Source organism: Columba livia, chromosome 8, assembly GCF_036013475.1.
Source record: "Columba livia isolate bColLiv1 breed racing homer chromosome 8, bColLiv1.pat.W.v2, whole genome shotgun sequence".
Taxonomy (NCBI): domain Eukaryota; kingdom Metazoa; phylum Chordata; class Aves; order Columbiformes; family Columbidae; genus Columba; species Columba livia.
In genome coordinates, this window is record NC_088609.1 from 26,692,592 (window position 1) to 26,716,910 (window position 24,319).

General features: G+C 39.5%; 1 protein-coding gene across 1 annotated transcript in view; it reads left to right on the forward strand.

Moving 5' to 3' along the window:
* The first annotated feature begins 43 nt into the window (after positions 1-43).
* The window catches only part of ZNHIT6 (zinc finger HIT-type containing 6), a 31,858-nt gene continuing 7,582 nt past the window's right edge, over positions 44-24,319 (forward strand). Inside the window, exons 1-8 of the mRNA XM_065072652.1 lie at positions 44-282; positions 1,439-1,504; positions 1,609-1,715; positions 1,803-1,888; positions 3,175-3,278; positions 11,141-11,209; positions 12,009-12,089; positions 12,605-12,685. Coding sequence (XP_064928724.1) covers positions 215-282; positions 1,439-1,504; positions 1,609-1,715; positions 1,803-1,888; positions 3,175-3,278; positions 11,141-11,209; positions 12,009-12,089; positions 12,605-12,685 — 662 coding nt within the window. The 5' untranslated portion in view covers positions 44-214. The remainder of the gene's footprint in view (positions 283-1,438; positions 1,505-1,608; positions 1,716-1,802; positions 1,889-3,174; positions 3,279-11,140; positions 11,210-12,008; positions 12,090-12,604; positions 12,686-24,319) is intronic.

A 24,319-nucleotide genomic window follows, 5' to 3' on the forward strand; every position in this document is an offset into this window, starting at 1 on the left:
AGAGGCCTCGTAACCCTTTTCCTTTTATTGCAATTTTTTATGAACAAAAATCCGTAAAACAGCCGCCGAGAAGCGGGGCTCCTCCCCACGGCTCGGCAGGGCCAGGCCGCCCGCAGCCCAGAGCCGCCAGGCGGCGCCACCGCCCCGGAAAGGCCGCGCCCGGGCCCGCCCCGACCAGGCCCCGTCGGGCCCCGCGCACGGAGGCGGTGCGGCCATGGCGGAGCAAGGAGGCCCCGGAGGGAACCAGCGGTCGGCAGGCGGGCGGAAGATGTCCCTGCAGAGGTAGGGGCGAGGCCGGGCTTCGGGAGCGCCTCCGCGAAAACCCGGTGCCACCCGAGGGGAAGAGCTGCGCCGGCCTCTCCTCAGGCAGCGCCGCGGGCCGGGCCTGCCCCGGGAAGCGCTTCTGGGTGTCCATGGGTCTGCGTGCCTGTGGCGAGGTTTCCTTGCTCAGGGTAACTCCTGGTCCTGCTCTGCAGCGTGTGAAACGCTTTTTCTGTGCTTGTAATGAGTGCGTGTTGCTGCCAGCAGCCGCAGCCGCCCTCTTGTCGGGAGGCGGCACGGCCTGGTTCGGCCTCCGCGCCTCTGCGGGCAGCGAGTGAGGGGGGAGAGGAGGGACCCTGTTTGGGGGTTTAGGTGCTTTCTGCAGTAGTTCAAAGTGGTGGGTTTGTGCTGTGCTTGAAAACTTTACTGATGCGGGGAGGGCCATTTCCCTTGTACATTTGTTAAAGGAAAAGCTATGATTGTTTCAGGTAACACATTAATAACTTTGTCCTAAGAATAGAAAGAACGTCTGTTGCAATAACCCAGTTAAAAAGCAGAAGATTGTATTTGTGGATGATTTTTGAAATAAAATAACATTTGATAGCTATATTCATAAAGCTTACACATTATACCTCAGAGGTTCCGTGACTTGGGGGTTTGCACTGCCAACAACAAGAAGTTTTGATCATGATATAGTCATGGTTTTTCTGTTTCATTGAAGAACCAGATGCAACATTCAGGTTTTTGTGTGAATCCCGGACATTTATTTTCCTTCTACCTAAAACTGGGAGCATTATAAACCAGCATGGTATGACGTACATTACAGGTGATGTAAATGGAGAAGAGCACTGGTACAAAGCCACAAAGCTTACACTGATACACCACTGCTGTGCTTCTGACTCCACGGTTAGCATGGGGTCTTTTGCTTTCTTTCAAGCATCTGTGCTGTGTTTTAATATAGGTAAGACCTCTGTATGTGTTTGGAGATATTCCCCAGAGCTTGTGTTATTTTATCTGCCACCTTATCTAATCCAAGGTATTTGTATTTTCTTTCTTTCAAGGTTTAGATCAATTTTCCTGGAAGTGCTGATTGATGGTAAAGTGCCTGGTTGTCGAGTAGGCAGCTTCCCAGGCCAGTCAGGCACAATTATTAAGAGATACTTTTTACTTCTTTCAGATGTGAAACGTGTAGCGAAGAGGAAGCTAAGTACAGATGTCCACGATGCATGAAATATTCATGCAGGTATCTATTATCTGAATTAAACTGGGGTTTTTTGTTTGTTTGTTTCTTTGTTTTTTCCGCTCATGTGAGTGGCATATTAACATTTTTCTTTTTTCTCATTTCAGTCTGTTGTGCGTAAAGAAGCATAAACTCGCACAAAGCTGTAATGGAGTCAGGGATAAAACAGCATTTGTCTCTGTAAATGAATTTACTGACTTGAACCTTTTGAGTGGTAAGAGCATTTTTTGTGCTTCTTAAAATTCATTGTTTTTACTACGTTAGCGCTTTATTTTTCCTTGTTTTTTTTTTTTACCTTCAGATTATCGTTTCCTGGAAGATGTAGGAAGGACAGCTGATGCTGCTGCTCGACATCCTACTGTGCATAGTCCAACAACAAAAAAACTTGTGAGTTTTAAATTAGCAGCTTGGTCTGTTGGAGGTAGGGTGGATTACCTTTGAATTCCCACTGAGGCAGTCCCAGTCCAGATTCAGAGCTGGTACTTCTCTTATGAAGGTATGAATGAGCCTGAATTTTAGAGCCAGAAATCAAAAGAAGTCTCTAGGCTTATGTAATAGTAGTATAGACGGCTCCATCCAATTGCTGTAGAAGAACTGATTGCTAACAGTGTGCATTCTCAAAATTGATGTGTGACCACTCTTGCTGTTTGATGATAGATGTGTGTTAAGAAAGCCTGAATGTTTCTTTCCACCTCCACAACTTTTTTTGAGTACAAATTTCCAGGTAAACAATGGATTTATTAATTGCCTAACAAGTTACATGCTTCCCCGTATACTGAATGAAGGCAACTAGAGTTCTTCAAAGAATAAATCCAAGCAACAATGAAGTAAAAGCCAGCCTTGTAAGGGTGAGAGGGGATTTTTGTTGAAACTTCTCTGATTTGAGTAAAGCATTAGTGAGGTCGCAGAAATGTGTGGTATTTCCTGAAAGACCAAGATCAAGAAGGAAAAAGAAAAACCCACAGAAAAACAAAATCTGCTCCAAAATACTTTGACTCATTGATACATCACAGAAAGGCATCAGGGCTGTATTTTTTCCAGTCTTGCGAATGTATCTTTAAATATAGCACTAAACTCAGTTGGAAAGAATTCATGTTAATGACGAGGTAAATTCAGAAGACTCCAGCTTTCTCTCAGGCTGAAGTGCTACTCTGTGTGTGTCTGTGCTTAGCACCATGGTGCCTTGAAAACGTGCACTGGAGAGGGTGAGATGCTACATACACAGGTAGCAGTTTTTAGGCTATGGTACTGAGTGAGTTTAGAGGATGATATCCTTTGTGCCACCCCCCTGTTGGAATTTGTCAGAGTGGCTGAGATGGTGCTTGTGTACCCCTTCTGCTAGTGGGACCGTGGCCCAAAAAACAGCTCCATGCGTGGGATTACACCCACTACGGCTTTCTGTGGCTTTCATGGTACGTTACACCACTTTTTAGTGGTATGTAGTTTTTTAACCACGCAAAAACTTCACCTGAAAATATTTCAGGTAGTTTCTAGGCTTACTTTATTAACTTCTCCATTCATGATGTTTTTTTCAAAAAGTCGAAGTACTTCATTAAACGTGGCTTTTATACAATTTTCCTGTGATTCCTGTCAGCATTACTCTTTTATTGTTTTAACTTTCAGGTTTTGAATATATTATTCATTTTTAAAAATTTGTTTTTATTTTTTGCTAGTTATATTGCTTGAGAAACAAAGCTCGAAAGTGTAATATTGACCTGAGAACACTGCCTGTTGGATTTACAAAAAGAAGAGAAAATTCAACCACCTTCAATTTCATGTGAGTCTTCAGTTGGTTAAAGTCAGCAATATTTTGTTTTCACTGAATGCATAATGAGAATCTGAATTCATACTGATATCCTTGCTTATAAGATCTGTTAGAAGCATGATTTTTTACAAAAGCTATCTGGGTTTAATATTTTGGTTTTTTTAATATTTTGGTTTTCATTTTTGAGGCTCTTTGAGCTGAGTTTAACAGCTTATGCAATTCATGCGTTATTTTGAAATATACTGAGTAACAGGGAGAAGAATCAGTGCTGTTGTTTTTTTTCCATCTTTTAATTACTATTTGGTTTTGTTTCTGGAAAAAGAAAGCACTTCTTTAACGGTTAATGATAGAAGATTGATGTAGAATGATTGCAAAAATCCCCCTCTCTGAAAAGGCTGACTTTAGGTCTGAAGAAGTGCTTCCAATAAAGTTCTCTTGGTTGCATGCGATGTGAGGAGCTGCAGTGCTGGAGGATGTGTATGCTTGGTAAGGCACAGCTTAGAGATACAAGCCCAGACAGATACAAATTTAGGAAGAAGACTAAGAAGACTTTAAATGTTTTTCCCTTCATCCGCTCTGTGGATTTTCTTTGATATCCAGAGTTTGTGTTTTACAGTATTTTCACAGTAAAAGTTTTTAAAAAAATACCAAGTATTTCATTATGGCAGGAAATGGGTCTTGCTTTGGCTTGATGCGTTACTGGAAGCAGATATAAATTTCCTCTGAGATGCTCACAGTAACCAGCTGTTAGTTTTGCTGGCAGGTTCAGCTCTCAGGATGCAGTTTTCCATCTCTCCTCCCAGGCTGTGACGGGAAGGAAGTGGCTGCTGGGGCTGAGTGGCCACCAGGTGTCTCTCTCCGACCAAATAATAACAACCTGTCGAGCTGCTCAACAGGCTTAACTGCGTCGTTTCTTCTGTTCTGCAGCAAAAACGTAGTTTAATCTTTTAAAGCTGCACATCTTACCAGCTCTGCTAGAGAAAACCCAGGGTGGATCAATGGAAAGAAATCTGAGGCATTTTCTCCTCCCTCTCCCCCACATTTATACATGACCGAGGCTCTCCCTTCAGAGCAGAGCAGGAGATACGCCCAGGCCTGGCAGATGTCAGTCATGTGAGCAGAGCCTGTCTGTCTCTGCACTGACTTTCTTGGCCCTGTGCTCTGCCTTTTACATACACCTTGTGCTACTCTTGTGCTGTCAAAGAATCTTAGGTTTAGAGCTGAGTTTAACTTTCATGGGGAATTTCCTTAATTTTGTAGATAAAACAACGTAAATACCCTTAGGAGTACAGAGTAAGGAGTCTTTAAAGAGCCAGAGCAAGTGCAGAAAGCCCAGGGATGCTGGTATCAGCAACTAAGAGAAGGACAGAAGAAAAGGCACAGGGAGGATTGACAATATTGGGAAGATCCTGGGCATGATATGTTGCTGTGCTGACAGAAATTTGCCTTCATGTACCATGTTTTTCAGTTCTTTTTCTCTAGAAAGCCTTTTTTGGTACATAACTGAAGCATAGCTTGCATTGGAAACAAATTGAGCAAAATACACTTTCATGCCTTTCATATGCTTTATGTTGTTTAACAGAAGAAATTATAAAAATTAAGAGGATGGAGCAGTGGAGGAGACTTATTGGCAAATAGGCATGGAAGGCTCTCTGGGAGAATGCCTGATTGTTTTTTGTCAGTCATAAAGTCCTGCACTATTTTTTGTTGTTTTGGACAGCTAGCCTTTCTGAGACTTTCACGTCCCATCAGAAAGAATGTGAAAACGTTCTCTGTTCTTAAAAAGGACAGGAAATAACCGTCTCTTTCCTGTAAATGCTGTCCAAGGGTATGGAATACGCTCAGTGAGTACGACACAAAGGACATGTTTCCTCTCTTTTGGTGCTGCTGTTGTTCACCTAGCGATGAGCTGTCTGAATTCAGTGTTGCAGATTAGAATTTTACTTTTGCTTTTTGGTGGGGTTGGTTTGTTTGTTTGTTTGGGTTTTTCTTGTTTATTTTTTGTTTGCTTTGTTTCCTTTTTTTTCTTGTTTGTTTTTTTTTTTTTAATTGGCGTGTTTTGCTTACTCTCTTAACGTGTGTTCCTCAAGAATCAAACCTCAGGTTTGATCACACCAGTGAGTATCAGCCATTTAACACCTATCCCCTGTCACTTCATGACACCCATGACATTTTGTTGAATATTACATTCAAATGGAGAAAAGCTGAGCAAGTTGTTGCTTTATATGAGCTTAACACCTGACAGTGGTCAGGGTCTGGTGTGTCTACTCTTCTGTAGATCTGAACCCTTTCTCATGCTATTTGTCAGTCAAGGTTTGTAGAGGTGTTGTTCTGGAGAGTGGAGGTTGGTATCTGCTCTGTGTGTGTGGCTGGAAAGCTGAGAACAGTCTTCTCTGATCATCTTCACGCCGTCCATGTGGGCCGAGCTGTTAGGTTGTGCAGGGCAGGAATGGGAGTAATCCAAAACTGGGAAGTACAAGATGTGTTCTGGTGTCATTCCCTGCCAGGTCTGGAGGACAGATCAGTGGGTGTTTGGATGTGTTAACCAGACTCTCCATTTCTTGGTTTCCCTTAGTTTGTTTGCTGAGTTTGGTGTTATGAAAGCACACATGCCAGTGCTGGGCAACATCTAGATTAGACTAATTTGTGATACTAAATATCTAGATCATGGAGGGTCATTAGAAAGTAGAGTTCCAAGTCCAATTTATGAACTTGTGGGACATCTGACTTAGAGATAATTTAGAACACCTTGCTTGCAAATTATTTTTAACGTGCTGCTTCACCTTACCTTTCCTGTGTTGCTGTTATTTTCCAATAGAAGTGATAGTTCTCCTTCTGGACACCTGCTGCCATGGAGCTGGGTGGCCTCCTGGGACAGGGAGCCTTGGGGAAAGGGGTGGAGAATGTGCCCAGGCTGGGGCAGCACCTGGGGAACTCCAGCCAGGGACAGGCAGGAAGAGCAAAGGGAACTTGCAGCTCTGGGGCTCCTGCTTCCCGAGTGGGAGGTGACAAGAGCTGTGAGGAGCTGACAAGGAGCAGAGGCCATGTGTGGGAGAAGTAATCTTTTCCATTATCTCTCTTCTTTGATTTAATTCTGAGAACAAAATATTACGTGAAGCTTTGGCATTGGTACCAATTAAGAGGTCATTAGTGTCACAGGTACACCCAAAAACCCTAACATGTCAACTGTAATCTTTAGCTAGGTAGAGATAATTAAAATCAATTGTTTGAAGTGTTGCTGTTCTCGAGAATTTACTGAGTAGTTTCTGAGCTGGGATTTGGGCTAATATTACATAGTTGGAGTTGTTAAACTTGAATTTAGTTGCTACGTAGTACATCGAAGACAGTTCCCAGGCAAATGAATGTAACACTGGAGCGATCAGAAGTCAGGATGTTCATGCATTTCAGTAAATCAGTAGCTTTTCAGAACATCCCGATGTGAAGATGAGTACCGACTGAGTTCTCTACCTGAGATTTTGTTTGTTTGGTTTTGGTGGGTTTTTTTTGAGCAACTGAAATGTTTAATTCTCATAGTGAATCTGAGGGTAATTTTGTTTATTTTCAGAAGCTAAAGAGGACATTAGTTTTATTCTTTAACAGTTATTACAGTTTGGGTTACTCGACCTTGACAGCGTCCATTTCATTACCCAGGACCTTCAGTTCAGGCCCAACATTTTGATATTGCAACACATATGGTTAGTAACATCTCCTGCTGTTGGGAGGCCCCTTGGTAGAAGACCATATGTGTTACAAAGGAAGTGCACTTCATTGATTGTCTTGCTGTTTACTGTAACTAGGAAACATTTGAACGTTCAGTAGAAATATTTCAATTTTACTGTTTATATATCAAATCCAGGAATTAGCTTGGTGAAGTTTCCAGAAAACAGAGACATCCTCTTTTGTGTGCTGTTGTCAGAAGTGCAACTAAGTCAATTTGGCACTAGGAACACAGAGCTTAGGGCAGAGAGAGTGGGGGGGATGAAATCATCACGATTCTGCGTGTCCTCTTATTGTAATTCTTTTGTTTTTAATCGACAAGAGGATCCAGTCACTTGAGCTGAATCTTCATTGCTTAACAGAGCAATGAAAGGCGTTATTCTCCGAAGACGTAGATACTGAATGCCCAGTATTTCAATTAAACTTCAGTGAATTAGGTGAGAGTAGTGGGTATTGTCCAATTAAAGGATAACTGGTCCTTCATTAAGCTTCTTTGTGTCCTTTTCATCTGTTCTTATCAATTCAAAACGATGTAGACGGGAAATACTGCAGTATTTGTGCTGTGAGGTAAGATGCCCTGTATACTGTTTTTAAAACAATTTATTAGTCACTAAATAGAAAAAATAATCTGTTTATTATCTTTGACATGCTGGCAGTGAAGTACTTCTGTAGAGCCAGGACTGCAATTGGTGTCTTAAGATGTGATTAACTTGGAATTTTTTGAATGATGTATGTTTTATTTTATGTATATATTAACGTACACACACATGGTCTGGGCAAAATTGACCGTTCAGAAGAAACCTAGGTAAGAAAATTAAGCTTTATGAGATATTTCACGAATGTTTTAAGAAATACATAAACATTGGACACTTCTAAAAACCTGCCAAGGCTCTTAACTGGTATATCCAAGTCCCATAATCCTTTGTAGATCTGCCCTTTAATTCCTGTCAGCTGTACTGCCTACATCCGCAGTACTTGGAGCATTTTGTTTTAGGAGAAACAAAAGGGAGACAGTTACTTTGCTTTAGAAGAACAGCAGTTGCAAAACAGCTTGTGCACTTCTGAACACAATTTGCAGCCACATCTCAGGCAGGGAAGAGGTGCTTGGCTCCTCTCTTTCCCTCTGATCAGCTTCCATGCTTCTGAAGTACCCAAAATGGAATGTGAAGCCACGCAATGCAGGGATGGGCTTTGGTGCTGCTTTTACTGACATCAAAGATGTGCTTGTGCCTCATCCAGATCTCTGGTAGTTTTATAGTCAGTGCCTTGGTATTCAAGAAAAGTGCGGTGTGGCAGCTGAGTGACATGGAACTCTTCATGCCCTGAGCTGTTAGTCAACTGCAGATGACTTGCTCAGTTAAGTATTTTCATTTAGAAAATGAACACGGTACATGTCAGTTGTATTTGAAGGAAATACTACCCCAGTGAGGCATAATGGAAAATGAAGTCAGTGAGATCTGGAGCCAGGGTATCTAATTTTGATCAGAACTCGTTGTGAAGCAGCTTTGATAGCATCTACAGTTGACATCAAGTTCTCTTAACTGGGCAGAGATGAATGATGGTGAGAGATACTTCAATAACAGGCATCCAGCAGGTTGTTTTTCATGACTTCATTGTACAGTGTAGAGTATGAGACTATTCCAGTTGTAAGCTTCTTTATTCCTTGCCTCCCTCTACCATGTTCTTAATCTATCTGACATCTTTCTGCTTGCTATTTACTTTCAGGCAAGAGCACTTTGAAAAGAGATGAAGTAATTAACTGCCATTTTGGTACTAGCGTGCTGAAAAAAACAATCAGCTTTTCTGTTTTTCCAAAGTGGAATTTTTTGACAAGGAATGATCATCTTAACTTCAGTATTCAAAATGCCTGTTTCATAGAAATACGTATCACAGTAAGAGTTGATCACTAAAAGTAGATAAACATGGCCTGTTTGAAAAAATAAGTTAAATGAAAAGATTTTAGAAAGCCTCATTTTAGTTGATAACATCTAACAAAAACCTCATGTGAACAGTCATTGTAAGTATTTTAATAAATGTGCCCATCATTAGTTTTACCTGCAGCTAATGGTGGTGGCCCTATTTCTGTGTCTAAATATTACCAACTTTTACTAAAGTCTCTCTGGGAAAGCACTTTGAATTAATACCATGCCATGTCAAATGCCAGATATTAACATATGCCTGAGAGGGGAATCATGACCTTGTTAATCGCAAGTGAATTGAACTGGTTCCATAACCCTGTTGAAATTCCATTTTTCTCTATGCGTATAGTAGCGTTGATGCTTCCTTCAGCTGTCAAGATGAAGAACTGCAAAACCTGGTTTCATTCATCTCGCCAAAAACTTCCAAACTTCATCTCGCTGATTTTCAGTTACTTCAAAACCTCTTTCAGTTTGGTGATTTAGGACAGGATCATACCAATATGCAAAGTAGCTTAAAATGCATGAGGCAAGATACTCTGTCAGCTTTTGGTTATATATGCTATGTTTTCTGTGTTTTTCTCTGGCTGTGGTCATGTAATCTTCTTAGCTGTTTCAGACCTGATGTGCTCTAACCTCATTTAAGGAAGTCTCTCTCATTCTCACCTTTACCAAACATGAGCAGAGGGGAAGCATCTCAAGGCTCGCTGCACGGCTCTGTGGAGTCATGCGTTGCTTTGGGGACCTTGGCCTGCATTAGTTCTTTTTATTCTACTTATTAGCTCCCTGAAGCTAGGGTTCTTGCTTATTCTTTTTTTGGTAAATATTGACACTTCTGATTTTACTTATAGTACAGAAAGTATAGTTCAGCTGTAAAACTCAGTTTTCTCCTAGGAATAACTAGGTAAGGTAATGATAATTTATTTGATAAGAGCACTTTTTTATAAAGTGCTTGCTTAGAAAAATTGGCACCATAGTTAATTGAACTTAGCAGCTAAGTTTACTGTTTTGCTACTGGATGCATGTATACTTGTGTGGGCAGCCAGCTAGAACCTGCTGGATAATGTTTAATCTGCTTGATAAACATATTAAACAACATGTTGGAACAATACCATATTTACTTTTAATTGTATTACCAGAATATTTGCATAACTGATCATGATTATTCTGGATATAATCATTCATAAGCCTTAAGTAGTGTTTAAGAAAATGCAAAAAAAAGAAGGGGGTGTACCATTAGACATTCCTGTGCTTCATATAGATGTCTGGCATCTGATTTATAAACGGTAATAGTTCACTCCTTCCTTTTCCAAATCTTTGCTGTTTGTTGCAAGCATAAAATTGTGAACCAGAGCAAAGCGCCATGAATTTACCTTTTAGACTGTGCTTTTTCTTTAAGAAATTGTTTTAGAAAACTATTGTTATGCTCGCCATACCAAATGGGAGAATTTGGAGCAATGAGAGGAAAATTGCTTTATCTTAAGTCAATATTTACTTCAGCATTTCTGTAGATGAGTAGAAAGGCAAAAATATGTTTCCTAATCTAGTGAAGCATCGTGTAGCCTTTCTTAAAATGATACTGCTCTGGAACCATGCTTCAGTAGCTTCTCCAGTATTAAACTAGCTGGAAAGGGAAGATGGATCTTAAAACTAGCAGACTGGAGAAGGGAACGTGGCGTCAATTTTGGTTTCTACCAAAAGCTTGTAATTTCTGTTATCCACGTTATGCCAAAATGCAGCTTCCCTCCATGCCCAGGGCCCTGTTTCTGTTGAGGCCATCACGGTTGTGAAAAACTCCCTGTTCTGTGCAGACACTGCCCTGAGCTGGGACCTCGAGCTATTGCAGCACAGCTTTGGCGCTTTGTCCTGGGTCATATGCCAAAAAGCAGTTTCCTTTTCTGAGATTACAAGGGCAGATACACAAAGTCAGCTGAAAGATGCTCCTTTTTAAAATGTGAAATGCTGTTGATCAGTTAGTTAGTGATATCTTACCTGTATTTGTAAGGAAGAGATTTTCATCTCATGAGGACCTGAAATTCAGCAGGTTCTGGGAGCATTGCATCTTTCAAAATGCATCCCAGCTTTTCTGCATGCTCCCTTTACTCTTTGAAAATGCCATTCAAAATCTTAACTCTGTATTTTCTTCTGCACCCATGCCATAGGCTGCTGAACTTTATCATACAAAAAACAAGTAGTAGTCACCAGCTAACTTTAATAATATGCATTTCTTTTTCTTTTCAGGGAGAAAAAGTTCTACTGGCATTTGAAGCTCGTATTTCCTCACTGTCATGCTGAATACACTTTAAAAGGGTACAGAACTTGAAAAACAGATTTTTATAAAGTTTAAATTAGTCTGCTGAAATTGAACTGCAAAATATTTTGATCAGTTTTTATGTATTTCTATTATACGAGGTAAACTCAAATATTATTTTTAGTTTTAATTAAAAGGGCATTTAAATGGAAAAAAAAAACTTAAAAGTTGCATAGTCCTTTTCCTTTTTGAAAGCTAGCAGGCTTTCCAAAGCAGACAAAATGTTTCATTGCTAGTCCTTTTCTCTGTGTAAGGAGAGCAGCTTGTATATTCATGACAGCGATATCCAACATACCTAACATGTTCTGTTCTCATGGAGACATTCAGTAAAATTTGCCATCCCTTCTCACCTGCATGCTGGACCTGACCTTCGTATAGGATTAAATGGTTGTGTTGTTTGCTTTGTTGGAAAGCCCACAAGCACATTTTGCAAAAGCCAAAAAAGAAGCTTTTGTTGACAAATCTTTCCCTTCTTTCCTAGCCTGAAGGGGGTGAGAAGTATGCCCTTGTTCTACTTCTAGGGCTGTGGAACAGCATGTTTCTGCTGCAGGGTTAGAAACTAGAGATACGCATCTGTTTACTGCTCGTGGATGCCAGTGAAGTCCCAGTGTTGAAATCGAGATAAAGCTGTCAATTATCTATGCTGTATTGATACACGTTTATGATCCTCCCATAAACTAGTCAGTTATGCCACTGTAGTGTGCAAATATGTAGCGTCCTCTAAATTACTCAGGTAATAGGATTTTGTGTACATGATGAACCACGTCTTAAGCATTTGATTTTTATCTTTGGTGAAAGGGTGCCTGATGATAGAACACTCGCTGATATCCTTAAGCCGTACATTGATCCAGTGGAGTCTGATCCTGTAGTTTGTCAAAGGTGTGTATTGAAGAACTCTTCTGCCTCGTTCATCTAATGCACTAATAACACAGGGGAATGGTACTGAATAAATGGCTTAAACTAACTCCCAGGATGCAGAGCTGAGTTCTCAGTCAGCAGTACAGCTTTAATTCCTGTGATGAAAACCATCCTAACCTTCACCAACCAGCTAACCCTGGAGTATAGCCACCAAGTTTAAGCCAAGAAAGGATCAAAAAATTGTCTCATGGCATAAAGATCAAATAAAGCAACTGTAATTCTGAAAAAAGTAGCCATAATTAACCTCAGTGGGGGTGACAGTGAGCCTTTTCTTTAGAGTAATTAGAAAACCATACTAGTAATTATAGCTCTCATCTATAGGGAATACCTACTATGTGGCAAATTAAAGCCTTTATTAAGAAATACCTACTTTTGCTTGTTGACATGCAAAAGATACCCATCTCTTATGAATGATAGTAAGAAAAGTCATTGTACATCATCATTTCTTCATCTCTGTGGCATGTTCTTTTTTTCAGATTAAGAATGTATACAATGTCTCCTCCGTCAGATGTACAAATTTTAATGAAAATTGAAAACAGGAAACGAAACTCTGTCAGGTAAGCTGGTTTTTCATGTTTGCGTGCTTATTAATTAAAAATAGCAAAAAGAAATAATACATTTCTTACTCTTTAGTATTACAAATGGAGATTACATAATCTCATGGATTAAACTTCAGTGAGTAATTGCCAACCATCTTAAAAATCATTCAGCAAAAAATGTTATTTCTTTGTCTTTTAATATGTCAACACTGACATTTCTGTGCAATTACTGAGTAGTAAGTTCAGCTGATTCGGATAATTTAAGAAGCTTTGGCGCTGACAGCTGCATTGGTGGAATAGTGAGTGTGTCTGTACCTGGTACCTGAGCTGCTTCAGCAGCAGTCCATGCAAATATAACAATGTCTGCAGCGAAGATGGGTTTGTGTTAAAATGCTAAATTACTTTATTGACCAGCAGAAATGTAGACCTCCATTCCCTTCTGCAAGTTCTGCTGTGAAAATGTTAACCTCCCCATGAGAGCTGAGGTGATGGTTGAGGAGAGCTGTCTTTTTAAATCACTGCAGGAAAAAATTATGTGCTTATCAGCATCCAGTCACTTCATTTGAAATAACACATTTTTCTGAAAGTTACTAGCTCATCACTCTTCATGTCACCATATTTCTGGGTGTGGGCTTTTAAGTCTCCAGAATTCAGACTTGTGCAGAATTGTTTTCTTTGTTTCCAGAACAGACAATTATCTTGAACTACAAAATTAAACTTTAAAGAAATATTTTCTGTTGGTATAAATACCATTTTGAACACTCCACCCTGCTGTCATTGTTACTGAAAAGGATATGTATCGGCTTAGTGTCGTAGCTTATTGTGGTTGACCAGTGATTCCTAGTTAGGGTTCTTAAAGTACATTCTTTTCTTCAAATGTAACAGATGTAAATAATATGCTTCCCTAAAGCATGGCTTATTATTTCTAAGGGGGGAAAAGGTATATTAAATGAATTTTAGTTGTAACTGAGCTTGCTGTTTACGCTGTATTTTTTCCCAGTACTATTTAAAAATGTGTAATGTATTTTAAAATTCGAGACCAAACTTTTCATGGTTTTGATTTGTTTGTTCCTCTTTACAATCATTATTTGCAATGTGGTTGTAACATGTGGTTGTAACATTTGCCATCGGAGTTGTCAGCTAGAAACCTGTGTGTTTTAAGTGAAACTGAAGGTTAAAGAGCTGTGGTTTGTATATATAGGGAGAAAACACAAAAGGCAAAAGCTCAACTGGCCAGTGTTATTTCAGATAACAAGAAGGGCTTTTTAATTGTGTTAATAGCAAGCGGAGGTTTAGAGGAAACATTGGACAGATACTTGTTGAAGTTGGTCATTTGACTAACAGGGATGGAGGAAAAGCGTTTTACAATACTTTTAGCAGACTCCTCTGCTCGTCCATTAATAGTGGTATTTAGGACAGCTTATCAGAGTATGAACAACCTCTGTCCCCTTTTCAAGCTATTACCTCGTGTTAATGCAGCAAAACCTGAAAATACATTCAGTATGTTACTGCTGAACATCTTCTCAGAGTACATGATTGGAAAGGTAGTATTCAAGTGGTGATCTTGAATAGTCATCTATACACAGGTGGTTTTTTTCCTAGGTTTTTTAGTGCTTGGTTTTTCACATTTCCTTTTTAAGAAAAAAAACAAGGAAAAGTTGCTGTTGTAATAGCAGGTAAGGTTCACCTTTTAATCTTTTCGAGTGGAGTATGTAAGTTGCATAGAAGGCTTGGGAAAGAAAGCAATTTAATATCAAAGTGATTTATCTCTTGTGTTCATCAGTTCCTTTTGTTACTTAACTGTTTTCTTTTTCTGAAATCTCTATAATGTTTCCTTAGCTCACACATTTGTTGAGAGAGAATTCTTTTTCCATGTAGTTAAATTAAATTGAGTTAAATATCCTTAAGTTTGAGCTTCATCTGTATTCCCAGAATCAGCTGTGTTGTTTGATACCAAAGTCACACTAATGTGTGGTTGTAAAGTTTAAAGTTTAAAAAGAACTGTAAAAAAGGTGAGATAGAAAAGTGTTTTGACTTGAGAAAAGCAATTCCTTGCTTGGAAGTGATGTGAATCTGTCTGTGTAAGCTGGTGGAGCATCCCCAGCTGTGGCAGTGCAGACAGGTCAAGGAAGCAGCACACTGAAAGAAAATTCCTGTTCTGAAAGGAAAGAACAAAGTTTGTTTGAAATGATGGGACTGCTATGTCAGCAGAAAAGCATCTGCTGTCGACAGGAGCTGTGTCCCTGCCAGCGGGCGCTCTCAGCGCGGCCGTGCCAGTGTCCTGCTTGTGACAAAGGCTCTATGGGGGAATTGAAATTTTTAATGTAGTTGCATTACAGTTAAGTAAGAGAGAATTTATTTTGATTTCTTCTCCTTTCGGCTTCCCTCAAGTTAGATTAATTTGAGAGTTATGGCATCTCATTCTATAAATCAATACCTGGAATTGCCATGAAAGTACTTGCGACTGAAAAGGAACGGGTGTGCTGAGTTGTGGTGTCAGCGCGGAGCAAACGCTCTTGCCTTTCTTTAGCCTCGTTTCTTTGCCAGTGGGAGCTGTAAATTGCTGGTTTGTGTAGCCCGCAGTGCTACTGTCAGCTCAGTAATTTCCCATCCTGCGCCACCTCATTGTGTGTGATTTGAGGCTGTATGTTCCTGTATGGCAAAATCCTCATCCGTCACTCTCTGGGTAGGCTGGAGGAGCAGCATTGGTGTACTCTGCTAACACATGTAAGTCTACATGAGTGATGTGTTATCCAAAACTTCCGCTGTGCCCACCAGAAAAATTCCTTCTCCGCAAGCACTAGATAATAGAAAGGCTGTAAATACATGTTGTTGAATCGGATGTTGGTTTTAGGCTTAACAGAACCTTTTGAAAAAAATATTTTTCATAGTTACAATTACGTATTATTGAGGAAGTGCAATGGTGTTTCAGAGAACTTCTAAGCAGGATTATTATGGGTTATAAAATGTTAGTCTTCTAGTTTTAAGATAAGTATGTTACAGAAGGATTTTAGAATTTCCTGCAATTGTTTATGAAACAGGAGTTTGCGGTTTAGTTTTGGCTGTTTGCTGTGTTTCACAGCAGATGGCCCTTTTAGTTTGAAGGTCCTTTGCAGAATGCTTGAAATTTTTTGTTTTTTTCTTTTTTCTTTCTCCAGAAATATAAAATAGCAATGTAGTACAGATTTCTGCTTCCTCACAGGAGTTCTGCAGAACTTCAGAAAGTGACAGAATAAATCCACTGATGTGCGGATATGGAGGATAGCTGCCAAGCAGCACGGTGCTTCCTTTCCTCCTGCTCCGTGCCAGTTATCAGCACTGGTGGCACTTTTTAGAGTACTTTGTGATCGGCTCTTATTTCTGTCTTCTCTAAAACCAGCTTGTAAGAATTGCTTTCAATTTGAGTTGGTAGCACTTCACAATTACTTGAAGTGACCTAAAGCATAATCTCTCCTCCCTACCTGTCAGCTACTGCTCTTAACACCATAACTGTTAAACTACTTGATAGTCTGCATTAACTGCACTTACTTTATGAGGAAGCTTATGAAGGAGAGTTTGAAATAAATGAGTGTTGCACAACTCTCTTCTTCCTTTAAAAACCTTGGTTTGGAAAAAATCTAGGTTTGAATGGGTTATAATAGTTTTCCGTTCGGTGGTGCTTGCCTCTATCACCTATTGTGCAATATTTTGTTGGTGGTTGGTGTCCGTTGTTGGCTGTAACTATTCCAAGAAAGGTTTAACTGCTGCTTCTTGGATGATTTTTACATTCTACATTCTTTTATGAAGTAGTCTTTTCTTTCTTCAGGATAAATTAGTGTCCTGACTGTTTTCAGACCTTTATTTGGGATGCCTTCAAAGTGACTTCATATGGTAAGAGTATTGCTTTTTCCACTGAGGAAGAAAAGATACAACTGCCAAATTATACAATCTGGTTTGGGAAAGACACCTTCTTATTTTCCTGATAATTGCCTTATTAGGCTTTGTAAAAAAAATGGAAAAAAAAAAATCCTAAATCCATCAGATCATTGATACTTGTTATAGGATAATGGTCAATTGTTGTTTTTTTGTGACTACAGATATTTAATGAAAAAGTTATTAACTTGTCCTTATTGTGTAAGATTATCCCATTTCTAGAAGAGAAATAACTGCAACAGACTTGGTTTACAGCAGATATTTTAATCTAAGAGACAATGAATTAGATAAATCTTAATAAGGTTAAACCATGCAAATGGAACATCTCTTTTACTGGGTTCAGTAACATCTTGCACGAATCTAGTTTAGATAGTTGCCAGTCTTTAATCAAATGTGTTTATTTTAATGAGATTAAAAAAATAATAGTTTCTTAAATATCAATGTTGGGTCTTTAATATAGTGATTTTCTTTTTTGCATGTGAACATTTGTTTCAGAATAAGTTGTTGCAGAAGACTTTTTGGGATATGAAGATATCAGTAGGCACTGACAGAATATTTAAGTGCTTGGAAACTGTAGGCTGGTTGGCCTTAAAAGCTTTGCAGAACCCACTGCTTTCAATGGACCACATCCTTCAGGGAGCTGGAGTACAGAGCCACACCAGACCGTATCCTGTAGCTTTTCTGTTGTAAAACTGCCGCACCGTACAGGGATGCATATAGGATCAGTTGTAGTATTGGCTTTTATACCAGTAGTACTGGTGTAACTCATGTTTCAGTTACTCAGAAAGCCAAAAATACCAAAAGCATTTTTGTACCAGCTCCAACATCGAGGGGCTTCTTTCTCTCTGTGGTGACAGTGGCTGGTGCTCATGAGAATACTGGCATGTTTGCCACTTAATTCTTGTGGTCTGCAGGGAAGAAAATCTGTTAAACAACTATCAGAGGTTCTTCTCTACCAAATGCCATTGCTTTATGGTGGTGAACGCTTATTTTGCTTTAACTGATCCAATGCAGTTCCTTCCCAGAAGGCTGGATAATGTTAGTAATTTTGGAGCACTTCCCTGTCTCAAGATCAGCTGGCAGAAATGAGTTATTTCCTTGGATGACTGAGTTCTGTGCTCAAAGAGAATTTTCTTTTGTAGTCTATTGTTTTTAAATAACTAAGGGTTAGATCACATCAGTAGGTCGCAGTAGTCACAGTAATAGATTTAGGAAGATGAAGTTAGTTTTTTGCTTCAGTGTGTGCAAATGTGCCAACAGACTTTTAGAGAATCGTCTTGGGATTCAAAGTATAGTATAAATGTAATGGAACCAAATCTTTTTAAGCATAGTATTCATATTGGATTATTTATTTTCCTGTCATTAAAAATGTCTGTTAGATATCTGTTTTGTCAGTGATTTTAAGATTATAAAAATCTCTTTTATTTAAATATGTTGCAGATAGTCTCCAATATTGATAGTGTTAATTTTTTCCTTAATTTTTCATACCATCTTCCTAGGGCACTTCATTCTGCATTACCGTTTGTGAAGAACTCCATGTAAAAACATGAGAGCTTGTAGTCTTTTCTTCCTGCTTTCGTAAGTGGCTTGGTTGCTTTAAAAAAATTACTGCCATTAGTGTGATGTGTGGATCGGTTCTTTTTATCATCATATTACAACCTCATTTCAAAAATACTGCTTCATCTAGCAAAACAAATACACTGGAATTGGCACATTTCAAGCGTTATTTCCTTCTCTGCATTTTCTGCAAATGTTGGACAGCGTGGGGTGGTTTAGTTAAGATTCTCTAGCCTTACTTTGGAAGCAGTTTCTCTTCCCATTAGTGTAGTACGTGGTATACATGAGACAGGAATTAAGGATACAAATCCCTGGCTGAACTGCCGGCCTTGGCATGAGTTGGACCAGACCCCAGGCTGGCTTTAGCCCATGCCAGCAGAAGATTGACAGCAGAATTCATTACTCCTCTCTGGCTCGCAGCAGCTGGCACAAAAGCAGCTCTGCAAGCTTTACAAAAGCAGGGAGCTGGCTCACAATAGTCATTCTTCGGTGCACAACTGCAGTTAAGCTCTGGTGACTTCGGACTGTTCAAGGGGAAAGAGAATTTGGTCCGTAGTCTGTGTCTTAAATACAGCGCTCCTGTGTATTAATATTTGATGCTGTTCTTTTCCCAGAGTGTTGAGTTTTGGTTTGTGGTTTTTTCTTTCTTTTTTTTTTTTTCTAATTAAACCTTCAGCTTTTCTTACTGAATACTTTGTTACGTTTTCTTGTAGGTCATTTCAGGCTTTCTAGTTTTGTTACTGAAGCCATTTCAGTGTCATTTTTCACTTGCTCCTTCTTTATCTGAACATCAGTCTCTCTGCTGACAAAAGTGATGCAGAGCGACAAATGCCAGGGTGCACAGCTTTGCTGTAAAAAAATAGTCACTTTTCCTTCATATCTATTTCCTTTCTACTTACGTTTTTCGTTGAAATCCTGTATTACACAACACAGATGAAAAGCAGAAAGCTAATAATTGCTGAGTAGAAGTAGTATGTATGGTCTGAATCTGTAGCATGCATAGCTGAGTGTTCATGATGTCTGACTACAATTACTTGACCTTTGAGAAGATTTTTGGGATGATTCCAAAAAACACAGAGTTTGTCCATCTTACTATCTTGAGCAACCATTCATTTCTTTTCTTGAAAGGGATTCCTTTGTGAACCAGTAGGCGCCTGTTTTTTAAAGTAACAATCGAGCGTTTTGTAACCCATGCTGAATTCCTTTGGATGAACTGTTTATAATTAATGGTATTGCATTAGGGTTTCTGGAGTGTCCCAGCTAGAGAGTTGCTGACTGAGACATCTATTGCACAAACATTTATTTGGCATTATAGCCTCCGCTCCAAAATTCTGCAGTCTATGTTGGAGCGAGTTGGATCCAGACCACTTACAGAGGAGGAATATGTGAGTAAGTAAAGAGGTGGAGGATGAGATAACAATAAAAGTGTTCGTGCTGCCTTCAGCCGGTGGTTTGTCCTGTCTAGTCATCTAGTGGTGTTCTGTAAGCACCACAGGCAAACCTGAAGACCTTCTAACCCTTCATGCTTGTAAAGCAGGTAGGCAGATCCCAAATTCTAAGACACAAAACTGTATGCAGTAGCCTCTTCTCTGCGTCATAGCTGGGCTTGAAGCATGGCAGCAGCAGGCCAACCCCAGCATGTGCACAGGCAGATCTCTTCTCCTCTCTCGGAGGAAGTGTACACTCAGGAAAGGCTGTTTCCACAACATACCTTGCAGTTTGCTCCAGCCCGCCATCTCTCCTAGGGAGCAGAGAGGAACTTGCCTGTATATAGCCTGTGCATACATACTATGTAACATATGCATAGTGTGGAAATACATGTGCTGCGTATCATGCACATATAAGGCAGACTTGAAGGCAAAAGGGCCACGAAGTCTAAGGAAGGACTGCAATTTGAAAAACCCTGTTAAATAATCTGTTGCACCTTGGCTGGGAGAAGGAGCTGCTAAAAATGGGCTGTAGAGCAGAAATAATGTTCAAACCATTTGTCCTGTTCCAGTCTAGCGTAAGTGTTGTGAGGTGTATTGAGGGCTTTAATTCAACTATATCTATTTGGGTTGCTGTTAAAATATTTTTCTGAAGGAAAAAGAGCATCTGGTGGTAGTTTCTTGGAAGAAAAAAAGACACTGTGAGATGCTGACTTAAAGTTCACCGATTTTCTCAGTTTTGGGGACCAGGTGGCATGACGAGGCTGGAGTTAAGAGGCTTCAAGGAGCTAAGATACAAGCTGGTTTGTGTTTGAGGGCGGTTGAAGTATAGGCTGGACTTGGAAGCTGCAGCGCTGTGAGACATGGCAGCGCAGCCACCGACCTCGTCCCAATGGCCGAGCAGAGGAGAACTTCTCCGTGTTCAGTCGGGAAGGAGAAAACTTGTTATTTCCTGCTGATGCTGCCAAAGGGGAATCCCTCTGTTTTTTCTCTTTCTTGACGGAAATGAGCTGGGGCTGATTGTTTCGACCCCGCCAAGGAGGGAATTGACCTTCCTGCGTCTTTGCCAAGAAAATAATTTGTTTTCTTTATTTCATAGCTTTTCCTTTTCATTGTAAAGCATTTGTAACCCCTTAGTGGTAAGTTTATGGCACTGTGCTTCCCGTGCAAATAGGCAGAATTTGTGGATATGTTTCAACCACTTAGTACAGAGTTTTAGACGTATTCACGCTATGTGTGTATGAACTAAATTTGGAAATTAGAATTTGTTATCTAGGGATCCAAAGTTACAGAAGTATCAGTTCTTCCTGTTCCCTGGGATTAACCCAAGTGTAATAACAAAAGTATTGCCAATTTACAAGGACTGATTTCTTGTCCGTTTTATATTTGTTTGTTTTAACAGTGCGTTGCGAACTTGTGTTAATGTATCAAATGAGATTTGACCTATTAGTTTTCTGAACTTGATGTATTAGGAGTTTTTCATTGCATCCTTTGGTATTCCTTGGTACACTTGCCACCTCTGAAATTATTTACACTTACATTTCATGAGGCTGTGTAACAGAAGTACTGTAATCAGGCTTACAACATTCGCTGCTTCTCCGTGATCCGACTATTTTATTAATGGTACAAGTTGCATATTTTGAATCCCTGCGTTTTTGAGGAACCACCCACAGCTTTCACTTGTACTAAAGATGCCACAAATATCTTTCCAGTTTTTGAAACTTCAGGCATTCATCTTCAGTAGTCAACCCTCTCTCTTTTTAATAACTTTTCCCTTGTGAAATTTCATATTCCCTTTAGGCCTTCTGGCTATCATTAACTCATTAGGCTGTTTTGTTTCTTTATCTCAGTCATATAGAAGCCTTCCATGATTCTGGTTTACCCTTCTTCAGTATGTCTGCTCTGTACCATGTAAGATTTTTAACCTTGAGCGTTTGAGCAGTTTCTAAATCTGCCTGGCTTTGCAAAGTAGGTGAATTCCTGTATAGCTGTGATGCACTTGATTTATAGCATCTTTACTTGCTGCTGGATTTTATTAGTTCTTTTCATTATGTCTTATGAGAGGGGAAAGTATTTGCTCTCTTGAAATTCGGTATCACTTCTGTATCCTTTGAACCAAATATTACTGAATCCAAGAAACTGACATTTGCTAGTTTCACATTTTCCTTCTGGTTTGTCCTACTTTCTCCCATAAGCAAAAGATACAGAATTGTTTGTACTTCAGTTAATCTTTACATCATTATTGTGCACCCTGAATCCTTTCAACACAGCACTTTTAATGCTCAGTCCTCTAAATTGTTGCAGCAGCAGGTGCCTTATCTGCTTTATGGGCTTCACCATCAACTATATTTTTCCGTGATAGTCATTGAACAACTTTTACTGTGTTTTTCTCTTTGTGCAATTGTCTCATTCTCAAGAGGTTTAAACAAGGACAGCCTTTGTGCTTCTACGGTGACATACTTGCAGTCTCAGTTTGCTTATCTCTTCTTTCCATTAACTGTTTTATATGTTTTCTAGGGTAAAAGCAAATAAACCATTAAATCTTTCTGGACATCTACTGTTGTGCCAAATAATTTGGGTGCCAGTTGGGGTCACTGCTGTCTTCACCTGGGTATTACTTTTTTTTTTAATTCCAGAATGTTTGAACTCCCTGAAATGTGTTTGTAGGAGGAGGGGTTTTGTGGTTTGTGGGGTTTTGGGTTGATTTTTCCCACTTTACAGTTCAGTTTTCAGCAGTTCTTAGATTTCCGTAGTGGAGGAGCCTCTTACGGCCCATAAAAGGGGGAGATGGCAGATTGCTACAGCTTGTCTCAATATGGTCTTTTAGGATGATCTGTGGCTGAAATATGACAAAGAAAAGCTTAATGGTTTTCTTGGTATTTGGAAGTGCATTTATGTATTTTGTGTATGTAGGTATAGTTAGGAGGTGGTGATAATGGCTGAGATGCTTTCCTGGCTTTTCTTCCTATGCTTTTTTAGTTGGTTCCTAGCAAGACTTGTGAGCCAAATGGTTATAAGAGAAGGTTTCTTGTCCTCATTTTCCATTTTTCAGAAAAAGAGCATCTGTGATGGAAGTGTTTTTAAGATGGGGATGTGATTTGAACAGGGATTGGCCAGGCATCTGATCTGTATTGGTACAGGTTGGGCTATGCAGGTACAGATAGTACAGAGGAGAGATTAGCGAACATTTGTTGTGGCAAATTATGGAGGTCCTAGACCAGGACAAAAATTGTGGGCCAAGAGTGAAAGGAGGAGCTAGAAGGTTTTAAACCATTTCTGTAAACTGTAGTATATATGTTTTTTTTAATCAAAATACTAACTTGAACATGGTTCTTGCCTCCCTTCCTTAAAGGACCATTCAGGCAGAGCAGTCTTCCATATTGTTCAGCTGTTGGTAAGAATTAGTTACAAGGGAAGTGTTATGGCAAGTCATTTCCTTTTTTTGTTTCTAAGGTCTCTGCTTTTTTGCTTGTTGAATTTTGTAATTCTTTATTGCACATATGGACTAACAGAATTCACTGCGTTCCAGATTTTTAGAATGTCTGAATTCTAGTGACAAAGCTAAATATAAAAATTGCACATTATTTCAATACATTGTGTTTACTTTCTGCCATGTAACTTTCCTTTTATACCTAATTCAAGAGTGCATTTCATTACTTCCATGCTCACCAAATCCCAACCACACGAAGAGGTTATTCACCACTTAGGAATGAAAGTCCATCTGTTAGTTATTATCTTGGTGCTGCAGCACTTCAGAATGAGTGCTTGGGAGAGGCTTTAAATGCTGTACCTCATCTTTGCTCTTTTCTAGGCAAATGCAGATACCTAAGAAATGCCACCCTCTTTTGTTTGGGGGGAAAAGATCTTGATTCTTCCCATAAGTTCACAGACGTTTGGTTGTGGATTCTTAGGACTAGGCCCAAAGTAGATAGCATGATTTATTGTATCTGAATTATGCCAAGTAAATACCTCGATGTTTCCACTCAGTTCTAGGAAGAAAAATAATCCTTGTTTAAAATATGTGCAAGGGTTTTAGTTGATCTCTCTCACAGGAAAATTATGAACATCATTATACAAATATGCATTTTAGTAATATTTACAATTATTTAGATGGTTAAAGCTTGTTTGTTCCCTTTTCAGTGTCTACAAGACTAAACTAAAGGAATAACATGCCTACAATTTATCTTTGATTCCAGATTGCAGATTTTTCTTTATTATTATTAAAATCAAAGTTCCTGCAGATGACATTCAGGAAAACCTGATCAGCAGGGAATTTCCTGCTGTCTGAATTCATGGAGACAGGTTTTGCCGCTGCGATGACAGCCCAGGGCTCCACTCGAGGGGCGCTGCTGGTGATGCGGTGACCTAATCCGGCATTCCTGCCTGTGGGAGACAGATTAGGAGGCTGAGTTGTTGAATTCCTGGAAGGTGGAGGAATAGCTATAGATAGTGGAAACTATCCTTTGCAGAAACTCACAGATGCCGGCAGAAGTGCAGAGCCACATTAATTTCGGCCTGTTTTGAAAGGTAACAAAGCCATTCGCAGAGCAAATATAACGGGTTATGTGGGAACTGATGTGGGATTGCTGAATCTTGTTAAACTTCCTCAATTGTCACAATTTTTGTAGGCTTTTAAACTGCCTGCTGGCAGGCAAAATTGATTTAATTTTTGTCCTTTAAAAAGCAGTTATTGTTATTTCATTCCAGCTAAAATCAAAAACTGTTGTCTGCCAAGACTGTTTCTTTGTGGTGCTTA